The sequence below is a fragment of the Microcaecilia unicolor genome, chromosome 14 (assembly GCF_901765095.1).
Source record: "Microcaecilia unicolor chromosome 14, aMicUni1.1, whole genome shotgun sequence".
In the NCBI taxonomy this organism is placed as follows: Eukaryota; Metazoa; Chordata; class Amphibia; order Gymnophiona; family Siphonopidae; genus Microcaecilia; species Microcaecilia unicolor.
This window is the reverse complement of record NC_044044.1, coordinates 6419896-6440549: the sequence shown is the minus strand read 5'-3', so window position 1 is coordinate 6440549 and position 20654 is coordinate 6419896. Positions and strand designations below refer to the sequence as shown.

Sequence of the window (20654 nt, the reverse complement as noted above, 5' to 3'; positions counted from 1 at the left end):
CTTGAAGTGTACAGACCTGAGCGAGCGATGAAATTAATGTTCTCCTTTATCCATTTTTGATCAACTTCCTCATAAACTGGTTCATGAACTTCACCTGAGAAATTTCTCCAGTTTTCTAGGAAGAGACAAAAAAAAGAGAAGGGAATTTTTTGTAAAGGTGTTATTTTAGTAACAATCCTGGGCTTGGCACACATGACCTGCACTGTTTATAGGTATGTTCACCTATCATCTCCCCCCCTTCAACATCGAATCCATTAAAATAGCACAGAAACTCCCCATATCCTGCTGGTCCCTGAACACTCTCAGAGAACCTGGACCTCAGACTTTGTACTCCTGGACACTGGGCTCTGAACACAGAAAATGTATTGCTGGACACTTAGTGCTCCCAGGGACCCCTCCAACCCTACTACTACTACTACTATTTGACATTTCTAAAGCGCTACTAGGGTTACACAGCGCTGTACAATTTAACATAGAAGGACAGTCCCTGCTCAAAGAGCTTACAACCCCTGGGAAAAAGGATGCCTAGGATCTTTCACACAGGTTTTAAAAACCATATTTTAACTGTAGCTTTGAGAATCAGAAATTATAAATATCTGTTTAGATATATAAGTTGGCCGTTAGATAAATGTTTTACTTGCAAAATTCAGGATTAAAGAAAGATTCTTCTCAGTGGCAAAACTATGAGAGGCACATCGACACCCATATTACCAGGGATTTCAGGCTGGTTTGTGGCTGCGAGCTTAAGGGTGGCTGTATTTGGATATGTTCAGTATGCACAGATTTCAATACTTACATCTGTGTATCTGCAGCATGCATCATTCTCAAGGGAACATGTCTTGAGTATGGACAATGAGTTGTCTGGACAAAAGTTACACAGTTATCTTTGGGAGGAGTCAGACATGCTCTGAGGAACAGGTTACTTTAGTCAGAAAAATATCTGTTCTTAAGTTAACTGGATAAAGATATCTGGTTAAATTTCACCAGGTATATTCAAAGTTCTGACTTTAACCAGTGAAGTATTTGCATATCTGGTTATTATTAATAAGAAATCAGGCCATCGGGTGGTCAGATGCCTTGCAATATTGGCTGTAAGGTCTCCATTGTCTTCAGAAGCAGTGCATCCCATTTATATCATTGTGACTGTCCTGAGAATTTGACCTGGCTCCAGATCCTATTTGGGAAACCCAGCTATAGAAAACTCCGATTACACCTTTAATGATGAAAGAATCACAGCTGATGTGAGAGTACGAACTGAAGCCCAGAATTCTTAGTTAAGGCACAAACCAAAGAAACCATTTGCTTTTTAATTGGCGACAGGCACTGACCTTTTCTATACAGCCTCTGTTGGCGAATCTGGATGCCTGAACCTATGAGAACCAGCAGGAGAACAGACCCCAGGATCGCACAGAGAACCACAAGGATGGTCAGTGTACTGCTTCTTCCCTCTGGGGATGGACGTTGTCTGCCTGATTGGGTGGGGGAGGAGGACATAGACATGTTTACTAAAATGTTTTCTACGGGAATAAACTACTACTAAAATGCCAAGTTTTCTCTGCACAGCTATGAACAGAAAACATTTCTCAAAAAACTGTTAGGAAAGGTCAACAGAAAGTTTGAAAAAGGAAATGGCCACAAAATTCCTAAGGTAATAGTGCTCTTTTTCCACTTTAAAGCTGAACACTGGATAGACTTCCTCAGGTAGTTTAACTCAAGAGTAGTCAATTTCACATTTTTATTTTCTTCTTTTGTCTGTATCAATCTTTCAACTGTAACAGCCTTAAAGAAAGCCATGTTGTAGCAATATTGTATAAAATCACAGACATTGTATCATTCCTCAGAGCAGCCTGTGAGCTGTAGCAGTTTCAGAGGGAAACTCCTGTTAAAAGTTTTTATCCAGTAAATAACAAACACTGTATCTAGTATGGGCTGATGTAACACAGCCATGTTTCGGCACAATGCTGCATCACATTTCCTTCAGCGTTCGGATGTATTTGTGATGCAATGCATGACTTCTGAGCACTGGGAACATTGCATATATTAACCATTTTACGCAGATAATGACTCTTGATGCAAGCATTGTGCTGAAACACGGCCATGTTGGGTTAGCCCATTATGAAAGATTTCATACTAGCATCTGTTTGACCACTTCCGCTTTGTGTTTTGCCTTGTTTAAAGTAGAGCCATAAAACCATGGACTCTGCAGGTCAAGCTCAGTGTCAGCAGAAAATTCAGTTTTGTACCTCTAGTGGAAGGAGCAGCTGTGATATATGAAGCGTCTGCAGAGGGAGACAAGAGAAAAAGGAGAAAATAAATTCACTTTGGGCCTGATGAATATTTACAGCTGAGAGAAATATAATTATTCCATGTATGATAACGATCTCTAGGCTAAATCTCACCCCGTTGCTGGGAGCCTCTTCAGAGAGTTTCTATGAACTTCTCGAGTTCCAATCCTCACCTGGCCCTGATCCCCCTTCAATAAACTGTGAGCTATCATTGTCAAGCTTTTGGACCCACCTTTCCTACTCTTGAATCTCAGATGCATCTTCCCTTTTCTCATGTTTTACTTTTTAAGGGCACAAAAATTCCTCATTTAGGATTAGATTCAGGAAATGGTGCTCAAACTTCGGGCAACTGAAACCGGGTGTAAATCCTGGCACGGAAGGTAGGCGTGGATCTCTGGTATTCAGTAATACTGCGCATATCTTTAGTAAACTCCCTAGACTCATTCTTGCCTCTCCCATGGCCACGCCCCTTCTTGATTCATGAAAAAAATTGCATGTGTGCATAATTTAATAGGATTAGGAGCCAATTAGAGCCAATAACTGCTCTCTCTTCTCCTCACATCTGGCACACCCCTTTAGTGAAATTGAGCATTGTGGACATGAGGGGAAGAGAGATCAGGGCAGGCAATGCAGCGGCGGTGCCAGATACCAGCGCTAGACAAATTCTTCAGCTGCTGGGGAGTGGGGACCTCTGCCAGCCAAGATATACAGGGGCGGCAGTGGGTGGGGAGCAGCAGGGAAGCGTGGCGGCAGACCAATATGTGCCTCCCCAACTTGGGCTCTGGCTTCCTCCCACCTTGAGGTCTGGCTATGCCCCTGCCAGTACCGGCCAACTGTATTGAAAATGTTCTGTCTCATTTCTGTCCTCATCAGCAGAATGACTTCTGTTATAGATCTTGCTGCCTCTTTCCATGATTCCTTCTAATGTAACATGTGACACAGGGCGGATCAGGCAATGCTCACCCAAGCATATCACTCCAGCATCTTCTTTATGAAGACAGTCATTCTCTCCCCATGAATTGGTCGGACAGTCCTCCAGAGACTTCTCTCCTCCTCTGCACTGCACCTCAACCAGCCAGATTGGACCTTCTCCCTTCCCAAACTTGGCATCTCCCAGGGCAGATGCAGCAGGTCCACATCCCAGCTGTCTGCACACGACCTCTGCATCCTTCATGTCCCAGAAGTCATCACAGACAGTCCCCCAGGAGCCACCGTGGCACACCTCCACTCTCCCCGAGCAGGTGCCATTTCCACCCACGAGTCGCACTCTGTTTCCTTCTAAAGGATAAGGGAGAAACGGATGGGTCATGAGGGTGAATAAGAGAGGGGGGGAGTGAGACAGAGGGACAGGGGACAGAAAGATGTGGTAAAAGTGGACCCAGCTATGGACAGAGTGTGGAGAAGGAAATATGGTGAGTGGAGAAGCAGACAGAAAGGAGGTCATTTTAGAAAGTTATTCCTGCGTTGTCTGTGAAGCCACATACGTGTGTGAATGAGCTCTTATAAAAAACAAATGTATACAATGACACACTTTGGCTCAGAGGTTTGCAAGTTGGCCATGCACATGTGTTGAGTTTGGGTTGAGCCTGGGCAGTGCGTGGAAGTATATGGGTATTTTATAAATACTATAATTTACCTGTATACTAGAAAAATATAGATATGGACATTTACACCAGCTCTATGAATGTTTTAAAGGCAACTTCCTCTCGTATTTATAAAGAATGGTAGGTGCCCAATTTTCTTCATAAAATCTTACCTAGTTTGACGCCTACCCATGGTGCCCTGTTATAAAAGAAAGGGAGAGAGAGGGAGAGAGAATATGCAGAAAAGGAGAGCAGGAAGCGTTAAAAGAGGAGAAATGGAGATGACGGAGTGAGAGACAGAGGGAAGGAGAGGAGAAGCAGAGAACGAAAAGAGAGGGAGGAAGAAGTGATGAGACTGATTTTCTTGCCTGTAGAGTTTGGACACATTGTCAGTTCTGCTTTGGTTTGCACAGTTTTTGCTTTTTGTCCTGTTGAGATAAATCGATAGTCAGGGCTGCTGTATTTTCATGCTCAGAGTTCTGCTTTTTGGTGGGTAGAAAGCTTTGTCTCTTACCTGGACAGCTAATGTGCATCTCTTCCCTCCTTTCACATGCTGCTGTATGCCAGGGCGTGGACGGGCACTGCCACAGCTCTCTGTCATGAGGTCGGCATTCAATTTGGTCCACCCAGAGGGGACCAGTCCCGGAACCATATTTATTACCAGATTCCATATCACCAGGGCCCCCACAATTCAGCTGTTTGCATATAACATCAGTAGCGTTTCTCTTATTATTACAAAGACTTCCCCAGGTGCCGTTGTAATAAACTTCCACCCGCCCAGCGCAATCGTAGTCATCACTCTGCAGTCGCAGGTCCTTGAACTCTAAGGGATATCAGAGCAAGACCATGTTATATTAGTTATCAATAATGTAAACACAGTGACAGGAAACACAATGTCCACTCTGAGTTAGTTCAATATCCTATACCTAGCTCTCAGTTTTATTGAAACATGACACGCGATATGGTGAATATGGCTGTCTGTTAAATATTGACTTTATGATATCACTCAGGTGACCAGAAATCAAAATAGTGGCAATGTTCCTAATACAATCACAAACTAATATATGAATACCAAACCAGAACCCCAGAGCCTGAAAGAAAAGGATGTCATTGACTATGTAAATAAAAAGGAAATGAATGCCCACAAATGCCACCTTCAACGCACTTCAAGGCAGTAGCATTGTTACGTGGGGTCTGGTTTTGCTGACGGCGGTCTGCAACCCCTGTCAGTTGAAGCATTGTCCAGCGCCGGTCTCTGGCGCTACTGCATTGCCTGCCCTGCTCAATTTGACTAAAAGGAGCGTGCAGGATGTGAAAGGAGGACAGAGGAGGACAGGCAATGCGGTGGCATGGGATAACGCTTCAGTTGGCTGGGGTTGCAGACCCCGCCAGCCAAGTTATTTGCTGCAGCAGTGGGTGGGAAAGGCAGGGCGGCAGGGGGGAGTGGCAAGGTGGCAGACTAAAATGTGCCCCCCTACCTCGGGCTCTGGCCCCCTCACACGGCGAGGACTGGCTACGCCCCTACTTCCACAGACGAGAGGACATATCTGATCACCTGAATATCTTATAAACTTTCCAGAGCTGACCTGAGCATAGGACACTTGCATCCTCCTTGTGTGTGCAATCATGACGATCCCATGACCTTGGAGCACAGTCCCACAAAGCAGATTCATTTCCATCACACTGCAGCTTCCCCAGCCAGATGGGTCCTTTTCCTCTCCCGTAGAAAGCAGAGTGCATCGCCCTGACTGCGTGTCCACACTCCAGCTGCTTACACACCACGTGGGCATCTTCCAGGTCCCAGGAGTCATCGCAGACGGTGCCCCAGGTTCCATTGTAATAAACCTCCACTCTCCCAGCACAGCGACCTCCGCCATCCACCAGCCTGAGCTGTGCATTTCCTGCAGAGGCAAAAAAGATCTCAGCTTCCTGATATCACAAAACCTGCTTTTGGGGTCATGACTTAGGTGAGCTCTCCATATATGCATCTTTATTTTGAACCTTCCGGGGGGGGGGGGGGGTCACACAATTTTATTTGATCACAATCATGAGGTCACAGCAACAAGAAGATTGGGAAGCACTGATTTAAATATTTATTTAACATTCTTATTCACAGCTTCCTTCATTTTCTGTAAGAAACAAACAAAAAAAGCAGTGAAGAAATCTTTATATACCTACCTATCTCTACTTCAGGAAGCAGGTGAAAGCTTGGCTCTGCAACCAAGCCTTTAATGGAAGAAGTAACTAACTTGTTAGTCTCACTCACACACACAAGGATTGACTTGGGCTGCACATACTGCAGTGGGACATGTTTATCCACTCCTACCCTAGCTGAGATAATATTTAACCATCTCTCTGACCTCACATGCAACTTTCTTTAAATCAATCACCTTACTTTCTAATTCTTCCTACTTTCTTACTCATCTATATGTTACGACTTTGCCTTACCCTTCACTACCAATTGTAATGTTCTATTACGTATTGTGTTGTCATTGCAAGTAGTATACCATGCCATACTTTGTTTATTCAATCCTGGTCTGTTTTAATATTGATATATTGTAGGTATTTATTTATTAATTATGATTTATTTACCGCCTTTTTGAAGGAATTCACTCAAGGTGGTTTACAGTAAGAATAGATCAAACATGAGCAATAGACAATTACAGCAGTAAAAATATTCTTATAACAATACAGATTCATATGTGATCTTTACTGATCTAATGCCGTGCTCGAGAGCTCAGAACCCTTAATCATCACCCTGCCCCTCCCATCATTCCTCACCCTGTGCCCTCAACACTCTTAATAATAACCATCACCCTTCTCCCTCCCATCACTCCTTACCTATATACCAACAATAAGAGACACTGAGGTCTTCCCAAATCTAGAATATAAACCCCAAACACTGACTCTTCAATGATTTGATTTGCTTACTTTATTTATTTTTTTATTTTGTCTATTAGATTGTAAGCTCTTTGAGCAGGGACTGTCTTTCTTCTATGTTTGTGTAGCGCTGCGTATGCCTTGTAGCGCTATAGAAATGCTAAATAGTAGTAGTAGTAGTCTCTTGTAACCAGAGCTAATATTGTGATGTCATAATGCCTCAGGCCACCAATAAGAGCCAACCTCATCAGTGATGACACAATGGCTTGATTGTCCTATACTTGGCTCACTTTTATTACATAGCTCTTTGAGCAGGGACTGTCTTTCTTCTATGTTTGTGCAGCGCTGCGTACGCCTTGTAGCGCTATAGAAATGCTAAATAGTAGTAGTAGTAGACTCTTCAATGTCCCATCTGTCACTCTGATGTCATCTAGCTAAAATAATAAAGGAACACGATTCTCACCTGAGCACAGGACGCCGACGTCCACCAGATCCTCAGGTGGTGTCAGTTCTGTCCCAGAAAAGCTACAGTTCAGTAACTGAGTCTCATTTCCTTCACACCGAGGACTCTTCAGACCCACCAGACCTTTACCTTTTCCACACACGTCAAGGACTTTCACAGGTCGTCCACAGTTTAACTGTCTGCACACGACCAGGGCGTCACTGAGATCCCACTGGGTATCCAGAACTCTCCCCCAGGAGCTCCCAATGTAAATCTCTACCCTGCCGTCACAGTGACTCTGTCCATCCACCAGTCTGAGAGACCCTTCCTGCCCTGGGAGAAGACAGAACATCTCATGGAATGAGGGATTAATGGATTTTACCCACTCAGAACACAACATTGATGTTACATTGTAATGGCCATGATAAAAAAGAGATTAGAGAATCCATGATGTGAGTGATGCTGTATCATGTAATCTTGCTGTTACTTTCTAAGTCTGTTTCTCATCAGGCAGTTCTTTGTCTCCTCCTTTTCACACACACTTCAGAGACCCATTATTCAAGGTCTGTAACATTTTCTCCTCTTTTTCTCCCCATTCAGGGGGTATCTCTGAGCTCGTGGCAGCAGTGTTTCTTTCAATGCTGGTTCCTGTGGGCTTTTCTTTACCTGAATATTCAGAGCTGGCCCAAACCAGGACACTGGGTTTGAATATCCAAGTCGTAGGTGGCCAGCAGGACTTATCTGGTACCCACTGCTAGTGCCAAGTGTTCTGAGCTGATCACTAGTTGGTTATCTGGGCAGGATCTGGTCAGCCTGTGTTAACAGGTAGGAGCTGCTCCCTACCAGCTTGATTCATACTGAATATCAAAAGTATTTGAAGGATATCAGATGAAGGACCCAGGTCATAGGAGGCAGATCACAGTTATCATCACAGCTTTTCTGGATCTGCCGTTTGATGACTCACAAGGGGCTTCATGCACTAGATGCAAAGTGAGTAGAAGGGCAGTTCTCTAACTGGGCACCTGCAGTTACGCATACCTTGATGAGATAATTGACACTTAGGCACACAAGTGCACAATAATGCAGCAGGTAATGCCCTTTGTGTGGAACTCGTTGCCAGAGAATGTAGTAAAAGCAGTTAGCTTAGCGGGCTTTAAAAAGATTTGGATGGCTTCCTTAAGGAAATGTCCATAGACCATTATTAAATGGACTTGGGGAAAATCCACTGCTTATTTCTGGGATAAGCAGCATAAAATGTTTTGTACTTTTGGGGGATCTTGCCAGGTATTTGTGACTTGGATTGGCCACTGTTGGAAACAGGATGCTGGGCTTGATGGATCTTCAGTCTGTCCCAGTATGGCAACACTTATGTACTTGGGATTCTGAATGGAATCTTGCTACTCTTTGGGGTTCTACATGGAATGTTGCTACTCTTTGGGATTCTGCCAGGTGCTTGTGACTTGGATTGGCCACTGTTGGAAACAGGATGCTGGGCTTGATGGACCTTCAGTCTGTCCCAGTATGGCAGTACTTATGTACTTAACCTCAAAGGAGTGTGTGCATGTGGGCAGAACATGGGAGAACCAAGGGTGTGTCTCCAACTTATGCATGTGACTTATAGACTATTGTAAGTTATGCACTTAAGGCTGCCATGTCTAGGCACCCTTTAACGCCTGTCATTGACATAGTTCAAGCGGGTTAGCCTAGAGGTAGGTGTAACGATGCCAACTCATGCTAGTAATGTCAGATCTCTGTTTGATGCAGTCAAAATGAATCATGGACTGATGACATTGGTGCATCTCTGGGGCAATCACACAATCAATCTTGTAGCAGCTGTTGAGAGCTGTGAAACACAAAAGGATGTCTGCTACAAGTGAATGTTTGTCAGGGGCATGGGGAAAATACAGGTTCTTAGCAATCGGAGTACCATACATGCAGATTTTGTTGAAGAGGTGGCTGGTTTTACATTCCTCAATCCGACCTGCACAAGATGGGTTTCTGATTACTTAGTTATCGGTCAACTGGTTACAATTGGAGTGGAAAAGACACGAGAATGTCAACAAAAAATAGGACCAGAACTGATGACTGATACAGAGATGGTGTTCCTGGGGAACTATGTCAGCATCATGAAGCCACTATCAAGCCACAATTGATATTCTGGAAGCTGAAAATTACTACTGTATTGGACATGCAATCCCCATGATAACAGGAATTCAGTCACAATTACAGGGATTGGTTGATGATGCCAATTTGGATAAGACAATACCGCCACCAATCACAACTCTGACAAAAGGCTTCTAGGTTTGGTCCAGTATTTGAAGATGACGATTACCACACTGCAACGATGCTTGTTCTGAAGTTCAAGGGACAGGGCAGCTGTTCACCATTACGCTACGAACCACATCTGAACCCATTGGGCCAGAGAGGGAATGTTGATTCAGCTGGGAAAACTCACACCCCAGTCTTCTTCTTCCCTATACTAACTAAAGGAAGGTGATATTTTTAAAGGTAATTAGAGTAGTGGGAATGTTTGCAGAGTGCCTCTAGCGGTCACCACCTTGGATTCTCCAAACAAAGCCTTTTATAAATCTCCACAGCCAAATATGCAAGCTGGCAAGATGGCGCCTACTTATACAGACCATGGCATTCATGGGACTGTAGTTGTGATGTATGAATGGGTTTTATAAAATATACAAATAAATACATAAAGCTCATGCATACATTTGTACCTTCTTTGAAGCAGGTTTACATCTGTGTGTGTGAATTTATGCCCTACCATTGCTGGTTCTGTTTTGTAAAGGCACAGAGGCTCCTATGTAGCCTTTCCTTTCCTCAATGTTAATATTGGTTCTCTGTTATATAATGAAGATACAGCTTTGAATATCTAACAGACGTATCAATCTGTTATGTAACTTCTAGACCTGGTAAAGAATCTATCCTTTTACTAATGGGGCAAGGGGGGATTATATAATTCTCTACTTACCTGAACAATATACATTGGCCACATCTTTTGTAACACAGTCACTGCCCAGGACAGAGGAAGGACATTCACTCAGGTTAGATTCAGTCCCATTGCAGTGAAAGCTCTCCTTCCATAAGAGACCAGCCCCAGTGCCATACGGCTCTCCTCCAGGCACTTCTACAACATTCCCACAGTTCAGCTGCCGACACAGCACAGCGGCATCTCGTACATCCCAGGGGAATCCACAGAGTGTCTGCCAGGTGTCCTCATACTGGTACTGAACTCTCCCAGAACATCTGCTGCTCCCATTCTCCAGCCTGTAATGGTATCCTGTGCCCCAAGGGAGAAGGTGACAATGTCTTACATATATGACTAGCTGTGCTTTACATACACTGTACACGGGATATAATCATTATTGATCAGTTACTATAAGTATTCCTGCACATGTGAAGGAAGACACCAGATGTTATATCGATGGTCTGATTAACTAAAGGTCCTGGAATTTATAACAATAAGCAGATAAAGGTAATATAGACATTGTTAGGGAGTGGGGGAATTAATAATAGGGCACCTAGATTGTCAAATAGGCATCTTATCCCCGGACAGCCCTACACAGGTGATTTAACTAGTCAGGGGCCTCTCTGGTCAGGTTAGATTACTTGAATATCGATCCCATTAGGTAATTATTCTTAGCAATGTTCCTGTCTCCTGCCTGTCTGATGCTGGCCTGGGTTAGTTCGAGTTGTTTCTGTAAGCAAGATGGAGCTGTGGAATTTTTTTTATAACAGCGATTACATTCACATAAAGAGAAACCTTGGTCTTGTAATAAAAAAATGATTATAACCGCAATTGAGAGAAATTATAATGATTTTGGAACTGGAACTCTCTCTGTTACATTCATAAATTTTTCAAGTCTTGTATATAGAACAAAACACAGAAGTTTTACAGCAGGTCTAGGAGTTATGAATTAATTTTTTTTTTAGTTCTCACTTGAGCAGATGACACTGACGTCCTGGGAGTGTTGGCAAGTCTCTGCTGCTGTCCTGAGACAGTAAGAGATGTGGAATTCTTTCCCAGTGCAATGAAACTTTTCACTCCCGATGTCCCCACTGCCTTCTCCGAAGTATGCCCCCTCCGGGACTGAGAGCGCTGTCCCACAATTCAGTGCCTTACAGAGTACATTGGCTGCCACCAGATCAAAGTTGGACTCACAGACAGTGACCCAGGAATTCTCTGTCTTCACCTCAATCCTTCCTGAACAGGCAGAATATCCTCCTACCAGGTGGGACTCAATGTTCCCTAAAAGAGAAAGGGAGACAGTCAGAGCTCACTGATCTCTCATGTTCAAATGCACTCACATCCCAGGTGGGAGGTCAGCCAGTAGGACTCATGTGAAGATCCACAGTATTTAAACCAAAATGCTGGTATTTGGGGTAGGATTTTATTTACTTACAAAGAGGGACATTTTTAAAGCCATTCAACTTTATAAAAAGTGATTTATGCAAGTAAAAGGGAATTTTGAAAACTGCCCATCCTGTATGTGGATAAAGATAAGTGCATTGTACCAAGAGATGTGCCCTTTTTACCTGTATTTAAAATAAACACCAAGACGTCAGCAGCTAAGAAAGCAAATAGAATGTTAGGTATTATTAGGAAAGGAATGGAAAACAAAAACGAGGACGTTATAATGTCTTTGTATTGCTCCATGGTGCGACCACACCTCAAAAATTGTGTGCAATTCTGGTCACCGCATCTCAAAAAACAGAGTGGAATTAGAAAAGATGCAGAGAAGGGCTACGAAAATGATAAAGGGGATGGGATGACTTTCCTATGGAGAGAAGACGTCTGAGTGGAGATATGATAGAGGTCTATAAAATATTGAGAGGAGTGGATCAGGTAGATTTGAATCGCTTGTTTACCCTTTCCAAAAATAGTAGGACTAGAGGGCACTCAATGAAGCTACAAAGTAGCAAATTTAAAACAAAATCAGAGAAACTATTTCTTCCCTCAATGTATAACTAAATTCTGGAATTCGTTGGCAGAGAATGTGGTAAAAACAGTTAGCTTAGTGGGGTTTAAAAAAAGGTTTGGCTAGCTTCCTAAAAGAGGAGTCCTTAAGCCATTATTAAAAAGGACTTGGGGGAAAATCCAACGGCTTATTTCTAGGATAAGCAGCATAAAATGTATTGAACTTTTCTGGGATCTTGCCAGGTATTTGTGACCTGGATTGGCCACTGTTGGAAACAGGATGCTGGACTTGATGGACCTTCAGTCTGTGCCAGTATGGCAACACTTATGTACTTACATACTTATATGTACTTATCTACATATGTTGGGCTGGTTGTGTTTTCAATATTTCTAATCTATTTCCCCGGTGCAAACCTCCTTCCTCCCAACCCTCTTGTAAATGTGCATTGCACTCTCAGACACATACTTGGTTTTGAGAGTCCCCTTATGTGTGAATCCACTGAGAAACTGAAATTACTTTTTCTGTAATCAATGATTTCAGGTACCAGCACCTCAATGATTCATACAAGCACCCTCTCCCCTGCCTTCTCTTGTGAGTCACACTCAGGTGTGTCTCTAAAGTTTGCAGAAGAGGAAACGGGGTTCTGAGCAGCAGCTGCCAGTTTGGTTGTTCAAAAGTATCATGTTTCCAAAGCTATTAGTTTCAGAAGCAACTTTGATTGGAGCCATCTTATTAAAGTGATGGATGTCACTGGATCTTTTCTTTCCTCCTGGGGGTGTGAAAATATATCTCAAAGTCCTGGCTTATAAAAATATCTGCTTTATAGTGTCAGAGCTGTACAGACTCCACCATAGGGAAAATTAGCTTCAGCAGTTAATATTTTATGTCATCTGATCTCCATAACATAAACTCTTGGTTTCTTACCTGAACAAATCACTCCAGCATCTTCTAAATGGTCACAGTCATGTTTCTCCCATCCGTTATGTCCACAATCCCATAGAACTGACTCAGAACCAGCACATTTAACAACAGCCAGCCAAATTGGTCCTGAACCTCTACCAAAAGAGGCTTTTTCGGTAGCTTCAAGAGCAGATCCACATCCCAACTGTCTACAGACCACTTCAGCATCTGGCATATCCCAGTCATCATCACACACTGTCCCCCAGCGACCACTGTTTTTAATCTCCACTCTCCCAGCACAGGGACTTGGCCCTTGGACCAGCTTCAGCTCCTGAGCACCTCCTGCAGAGAGAGAGAGAGAGAGAGAGAGAGAGAGAGAGAGAGAGAGAGAGAGAGAGAGAGAGAGAAATAGCACAGTTAGAGAAGAGAGACCTGAGAGACACCTCCCAGGGAGCATCACACAATGTACCATAGTCATCATGATGCGTTATCTCCAATTTCCCAGCCCATGGCCCCCCATCTTTAGGCTGATCAGTAAAGAAACTTTTATTTAGGAAGACATGAGCTTCTAAATCCTTAAATTAGGTACCTACATCTTTTGAGAACCAGCTTCTCTGGGCAAGATATTCAAAACAAACTGAAGACCTACATTTAGGGCCCTTTTACTAAAGGCACAGAGGTGTCTATCCATATACAAAAAGTGTCAAATTAGAACTACTCCCTGGCTACCACATGCCCCGGCCAGTAATTCTAATTTTTATGTGCATCTGATATTTGTTATTTTCTACCATGTGGCACTAACTGGAAGGTAATCAGCAATGTATGTGCGTCATAGTAACATAGTAACATAGTAGATGTCGGCAGAAAAAGACCTGCACGGTCCATCTAGTCTTGCCCAAGATAAACTCATATGTGTATACCTTACCTTGAATTGTATCTGTCTCTTCCAGGGCACAGACCGTATAAGCCCAGCAGTATTTCCCGCCTCCCATCACCGGTTCTGGCACAGACCCCGTATAAGTCTGCCCTCCCCTATCCTAGCCTGTCAACCACCAACCCCTCTTCCCCCCGCCACCCAAGTTCAGCTAAGCTTCTGAGGATCCCTTCCTTCTGCACAGGATTCCTTTATGCCTATCCCACGCATGTTTGAATTCCGTTACCGTTTTCATCTCCACCACCTCCCGCGGGAGGGCATTCCAAGCGTTCACCACCCTCTCCGTGAAGAAATACTTCCTGACATCTTTCCTGAGTCTGCCCCCCTTCAATCTCATTTCATGTCCTCTCGTTCTACCGCCTTCGCATCTCCGGAAAAGATTCGTTTGCGGATTAATACCTTTCAAATATTTGAACGTCTGTATCATATCACCCCTGTTCCTCCTTTCCTCCAGGGTATACATGTTCAGGTCAGCAAGTCTCTCCTCATACGTCTTGTAATGCAAATCCCATACCATCCTCGTAGTTTTTGTTTGCACCGCTTCCATTTTTTTACATCCTTCGCAAGGTACGGCCTCCAAAACTGAACACAATACTCCAGGTGGGGCCTCACCAACGTCTTATACAGGGGCATTAAAACCTCCTTTCTTCTGCTGGTCACTCCTCTCTCTATACAGCCTAGCAACCTTCTCGCTATGGCCACCGCCTTGTCGCACTGTTTCATCGCCTTCAGGTCTTCAGATACTATCACCCCAAGATCCCTCTCCCCATCCATGTCTATCAGGCTCTCCCCGCTTAACACATACGCCTCCCTTGGATTTCTACTCCCTAAGTGCATCACTTTGCATTTCTTCGCATTGAATTTTAATTGCCAAACGTTAGACCATTCCTCCAGCTTCTTCAGATCCTTTTTCATGTTTTCCACTCCCTCCGGGGTGTCCACTCTGTTGCAAATCTTGGTGTCATCCGCAAAAAGGCAAACCTTACCTTGTAACCCTTCGGCAATGTCGCTCACAAATATATTGAACAGAATGGGCCCCAGCACCAATCCCTGAGGCACTCCCACTACTCACCTTTCCCTCCTCCGAGCGAACTCCGTTCACCACCACCCTCTGGCGTCTGCCCGTCAACCAGTTCCTAATGCAGTTCACCACTTCGGGTCCTATCTTCAGCCCTTCTAGTTTATTCAAGAGCCTCCTGTGGGGAACCGTGTCAAAAGCCTTGCTGAAATCTAAGTAGATGACGTCCATAGCACGTCCTTGATTTAATTCTCCTGTCACCCAGTCAAAGAATTCAATGAGATTCATTTGGCACGATTTCCTTTTGGTGAAGCCATGTTGTCTTGGATCTTGCAACTTATTGGCTTCCAGGAAATTCACTATCCTTTCCTTCAGCATCGCTTCCATTACTTTTCCAATAACCGAAGTGAGGCTTACCGGCCTGTAGTTTCCAACTTCTTCCCTATCACCACTTTTGTGAAGAGGGACCACGTCCGCCGTTCTCCAATCCCTCGGAACCTCTCCCGTCACCAAGGATTTATTAAACAAATCTTTAAGAGGACCCGCCAGAACCTCTCTGAGCTCCCTCAGTATTCTGGGGTGGATCCTGTCCGGCCCCATGGCTTTGTCCATCTTTAGCTTTCCAAGTTGTTCATACACACTCTCTTCCGTGAACGGTGCTCTATCCACCTCATTCTCAGGTGTACTTTTGCCAGCCCCTCTCGGTCCTTCCCCAGGATTTTCTTCAGTGAAAACAGAACAAAAGTATCTATTTAGCAAATTGGCTTTTTCTTCATCATTTTCTACATAACGTTTCGCAGTATCTTTTAGTTTCACAATTCCCTTTTTAGTCTTTCTCCTTTCACTAATATACCTGAAGAAGTTTTTGTCTCCCCTTTGTACATTTCTAGCCATTTGTTCTTCCGCTTGCGCTTTCGCCAGACGTACCTCTCTCTTGGCTTCTTTCATTTTCATTTGGTATTCCTCCCCGTGTTCCTCTACTTGAGATTTTTTGTATTTCTGGAATGCTAATTCTTTAGCCTTTATTTTCTCAGCCACTTGCTTTGTAAACCATATCGGTTTCCTTTTTCTCTTGCTTTTATTTACTCTCCTTACATAAAGGTCTGTGGCCCCGTTTATTACTTCTTTCAGCTTGGACCACTGTCCTTCCACGTGTTGTGCGTCCTTGCAGCCCATCAGCTCCTTCCTCAGGTATTCCCCCATTTTGTTAAAGTCAGTTTGCTTAAAGTCCAGGACTTTGAGTTTAGAGTGGCTGCTAACCAAATGAGCCGTTATATCAAAACAAACCGTTTGATGGTCACTGCTTCCCGGGTGCACAGCCACTCAGACATTTGACACACTATCTCCATTCGTGAGCACCAGATCCAGCGTCGCTCCCTCTCTTGTGGGTTCCGTCACCATTTGTCTGAGCAGAGCACTTTGGAAAGCATCCACAATCTCTCTACTTCTTTCCGATTTTGCAGAAGGAACCTTCCAATCTACATCCGGCAGATTAAAATCTCCCAACAACAGCACCTCTCTTTTCTTTCCCAACTTTTGAATATCCGCGATCAGATCTTTATCCAGTTCCTCAATTTGTGTCGGGGGTCTGTAGACAACACCCACATGGACCAAGGATCTATCCTCTCTTTTTAAGGTGATCCATATCGCTTCTTCCTGTCACCACTTCCCTGTCATTTCAGTTGCTGCGATATCATGATTCCCACCTGGTTAACACGTGAGACCCTACCGCTAAGTCAATGAGTGGTGGTAAGGTCTCAGGCCCAAAATGGATATGTGTTAATTTTTATTTTGCCGCACGTCCATTTTGGGCCAAAAAATAGGTCTTTTTGGCAGGCGCACTGAAAAATGGTCCGGCACGCATCCAATCCATGTGCCTATGCCAGCGCGGGCCATTTTTCAGAGCACCTTAGTAAAAGGAGCCCTCAGAATCCTAATTTAGGTTCATAAATTTGTCCCCTATTTTCAGCCTCCACAGGCTGAATCTAATCTAGACATTCAATGCCAGGTCATAACTGGGCAGTAATACTGAATACATGGATCAGTCACTGACCCAAAGTTCTGCAGGTGCCAGTCAAGCTTGCTGTAGTGAAACGTGCATGTCTACTATTAGCGATATTGCATACCACTGGTCAATATTTAGATGCCAGCATCCACATTGCTAAGTGGGCAAAGATAGCACTGGATATGACCCAGTGACTGTATAACTGCTACTCCTCCCCAACTACAACCCCTGCACCCACCCCGGTGTAAACCACACAATGCCACACAGAGTGGGATTTAAGGGGGGGCAGGAGTCTCTGCTGCCCACTGAAACCACATTAAATAGTGGTTTAAAATCTACCTATGTTTGGGAACGTAAAAGCCATTCCCCAGATTCCATAAGTGCTATGAAAAGCTTAGCACAGAACTTTGTGAACACGTTTTACCAAATAAGGACATTTCTACATGCAAATTAATTATTTAAATAGATTTAACAAGCAATAATTGCCAATTGCAGCTAATTATCACTAATTTGCACCAACTGGAATTTGTGCGTGTACATGCCGTTAGTCATTATCCTATAACGTCTGTGCAATGGCAAGGTGGGAGTGGCAGTGGGAGGGGCATTGGTGGGACGGGCTGTGCCTTGGATTAGCCCTGCAATCTCTATAGAACAGTAGCATTGCTGTTCCTAACCAGAATCAGTCAGACGCACCCGTTTACACCTGCCCTAGACCAGGCGTAAGTGTTCACGCCTAAAGTTATGCCACAGTGCACAATTTTGCTACATGCAACATTAAGACAACAATTGGCTTTATCCCAATTGATCTTAGCATTCACCTCAGGACCTCCCTTAAGTTCCTGCCTCACCCTCATGCAGGACCTTAAATATGAGTTGGAAACCTTGAGCTGTATTTGTGCTGCAGGAACCTATTCAATGCCTTTAGTTTGGGAGAAATTCTCGGAGTCCCTACTGCCACCAGTCAGCAATGACACTGTTACATTTCACATTATCTGGAAGGGTTTTATGATGACATCAGGCAAAGCAAAGTACAGCCAACTGCACACCAGAGCCTGTAATACTAAAGAAGAAGGGGCCTTGTAGTACCTCAAATACTACAGCACTCAAAGATCTAAAAACTTGTCTCTATCTGGAAGAAACTAGGTGGAGCCAAAGTCCAAAATCCTAAATTTTGCAGCACCAACAGGACCCAGGTTATGGAATAATAACCACTACATTTAGGTCCTCAGGCATCCCCTGACATCCAACCCAGAACTACTTAGACCTGAGAATATTAGACGTGAGTCTACTGTATTCTGTTCTGCCCAATCTCCAACCATCGCCAAAAACAATGAATGAAAATGACACCTCAGCATCTGCAGGGATTTCGATCAGGATATCACCAGCACGGGTGTGAAATAAAAACCCTTTCTCCACAACAGCAAAGATATTAAATAAGAGAGCAGATAACAATGATTCCTGGTAGCGAAGCTGATTCATCCACTCCTATTTCCAACTTCTGTGCTCTGCCGAGCACTCCAACTATGTCTGTGATATGTCCAGTGTGCACTGGTGGATCAGCAAAATATTACAGTCAAGGGTATCCAAGCCATAGATGTTCAGTCCTCATAGCTGCTCTTTACTTTAAAAGGGGGGACTGTGATATATTAAGGAAATTAGTTGCTATAAAAATAATTAAAGTACCACTGCAGGAATTTCCCTTAAAGTCCTCCCTCCAGTGATTATTATTACCAACTGGACTCACCATTGTCATTTCTTGCACCAGGTCTTGTGTTCTGAGGTAGCTCATTCTCTGGTTGATTCCTAGACCCACTGCTCCCTGTGAGATCTTCTAGCAGTACAGCACTGCGTATGCCTTGTAGCGCTACAGAGATGATAAGTAGTAGTAGTAGTAGTAGTAGTAGAGCCAAGGTATTATCCGAAGCTATGATAGAAGTAAATCAGTCAGGAACTAATAGTTGCATAAAGTACCTGAAATCCATGAGATAACATTATTCTCCAGGGCTGTATGGGATTATCAGTGATATTCCTGTACAGGGTAGCTGGAGAGATTAAATAGGTACCACATGGATGACAGATTTGGAAGTTGAAGACACAAATGTAAATTTGAGCTTTTATCTGTTTATTGATAAGAGTTAACATGCTTATTTGTCACAACCTGTCATTTGAAAATTACATAAACTACAATAGAATACAATAACATTAGAAATATGATATAAATGAAAAATAATATTAAATATAAATAACATGAAATAGATTATGGTATTCAGCCCTCTCCTGATGAAATCAATTCTTCATTTAATTTCCTCAGATCATACTGAGCAGATGACACTGCGTTTCTTTGATGGCTCTCGGGCTCATTTTCGAAAGAGGACACTCATCTTTTGACATAAATTGTAAGATGGACGTCCTTCTTACAGAAACATCCAAATCAGTATAATCGAAAGCCGATTTTGGACGTCCCCAACTGCAATCTGTCGTAGGGACAGCCAAAGTTCACGGGGCATGTCGGAGGCGTAGCAAAGGCGGGACTTGGTCGTGCCTAACACTTAGACGTCCTTCACCCATAATTGAAAGAAACAAGGACATCCTTGACGAACATTTGGACGTTTTCACCTGGTCGTGTTTTTCTTACGACCAAGGCACAAAAAGGTGCCCGAAATGACCAGATGACCACCGGAGGGAATTCCATGTATAAAGGGAAAAAGGATAATGATAGGAGTGTACTACCATCCTCCTGGCCAGGATGAACAGACGGATGCAGAAATGTTAAAGGAAATTAGGGATGCAAACAAACTGGGCAACACAATAATAATGGGTGATTTCAATTACCCCAATATTGACTGGGTAAATGTAACATTGGGACATGCTAGGGAGGTAAAATTCCTTGATGAAATCAAGGACAGCTTTATGGAGCAGCTGGTACAGGAACTGACGAGAGAAGGAAAAATGCTAGACCTAGTCCTTAGTGGAGCGCATGATCTGGTGCGGGAGGTAATGGAAAAAGGAGATTATGATAAAATGAGAAGAACAGTGAAAAGAAAACTTAAGAGGAGCGACTGTGAGGGTCAAAAATTTACATCACGCGTGGAGGCTGTTCAAAAACATCATCCAGGAAGCCCAGGCCAAATATATTCCATGTATTAAAAAAGGAGGACGGAAGACCAAACAACAGCCGGCGTGGTTAAAAAGTGAGGTGAAGGAAGCTATTAGAGCTAAAAGAAAATCCTTCAGAAAATGGAAGAAGGAACTGACTGAAAATAATAAGAAACGGCATAAGGAATGTCAAGTCAAATGCAAAGCACTGATAAGGAAAGCTACAGTGGTGGAAATAAGTATTTGATCCCTTGCTGATTTTGTAAGTTTGCCCACTGACAAAGACATGAGCAGCCCATAATTGAAGGGTAGGTTATTGGTAACAGTGAGAGATAGCATATCACAAATTAAATCCGGAAAATCACATTGTGGAAAGTATATGAATTGTAGTTAGTGAGGTTCCCCAAGGCTCTGTGCTGGGACCACTGCTTTTTTAACATATTTATAAATGACCTAGAGATGGGAATAACTAGTGAGGTAATTAAATTTGCTGATGACTCAAAGTTATTCAAAGTCGTTAAATCGCGGGAGGATTGTGAAAAATTACAAGAGGACCTTTCGAGACTGGGAGACTGGGCGT

The 20654-nt window shown here is 43.5% G+C and overlaps 1 protein-coding gene across 1 annotated transcript in view; it reads right to left on the bottom strand.

Annotated features, from left to right (window-relative positions):
- LOC115458232 (deleted in malignant brain tumors 1 protein-like) overlaps positions 1-20654 on the bottom strand; it is a 71192-nt gene that overhangs the window by 35700 nt on the left and 14838 nt on the right. The window contains exons 4-9 of the mRNA XM_030188092.1: positions 13046-13363; positions 11143-11451; positions 10174-10482; positions 7212-7523; positions 5455-5769; positions 4383-4691 (exon numbers count right to left, since the gene is read on the bottom strand). Of these exons, the coding sequence (XP_030043952.1) occupies positions 4383-4691; positions 5455-5769; positions 7212-7523; positions 10174-10482; positions 11143-11451; positions 13046-13363 (1872 nt within the window). The remainder of the gene's footprint in view (positions 1-4382; positions 4692-5454; positions 5770-7211; positions 7524-10173; positions 10483-11142; positions 11452-13045; positions 13364-20654) is intronic.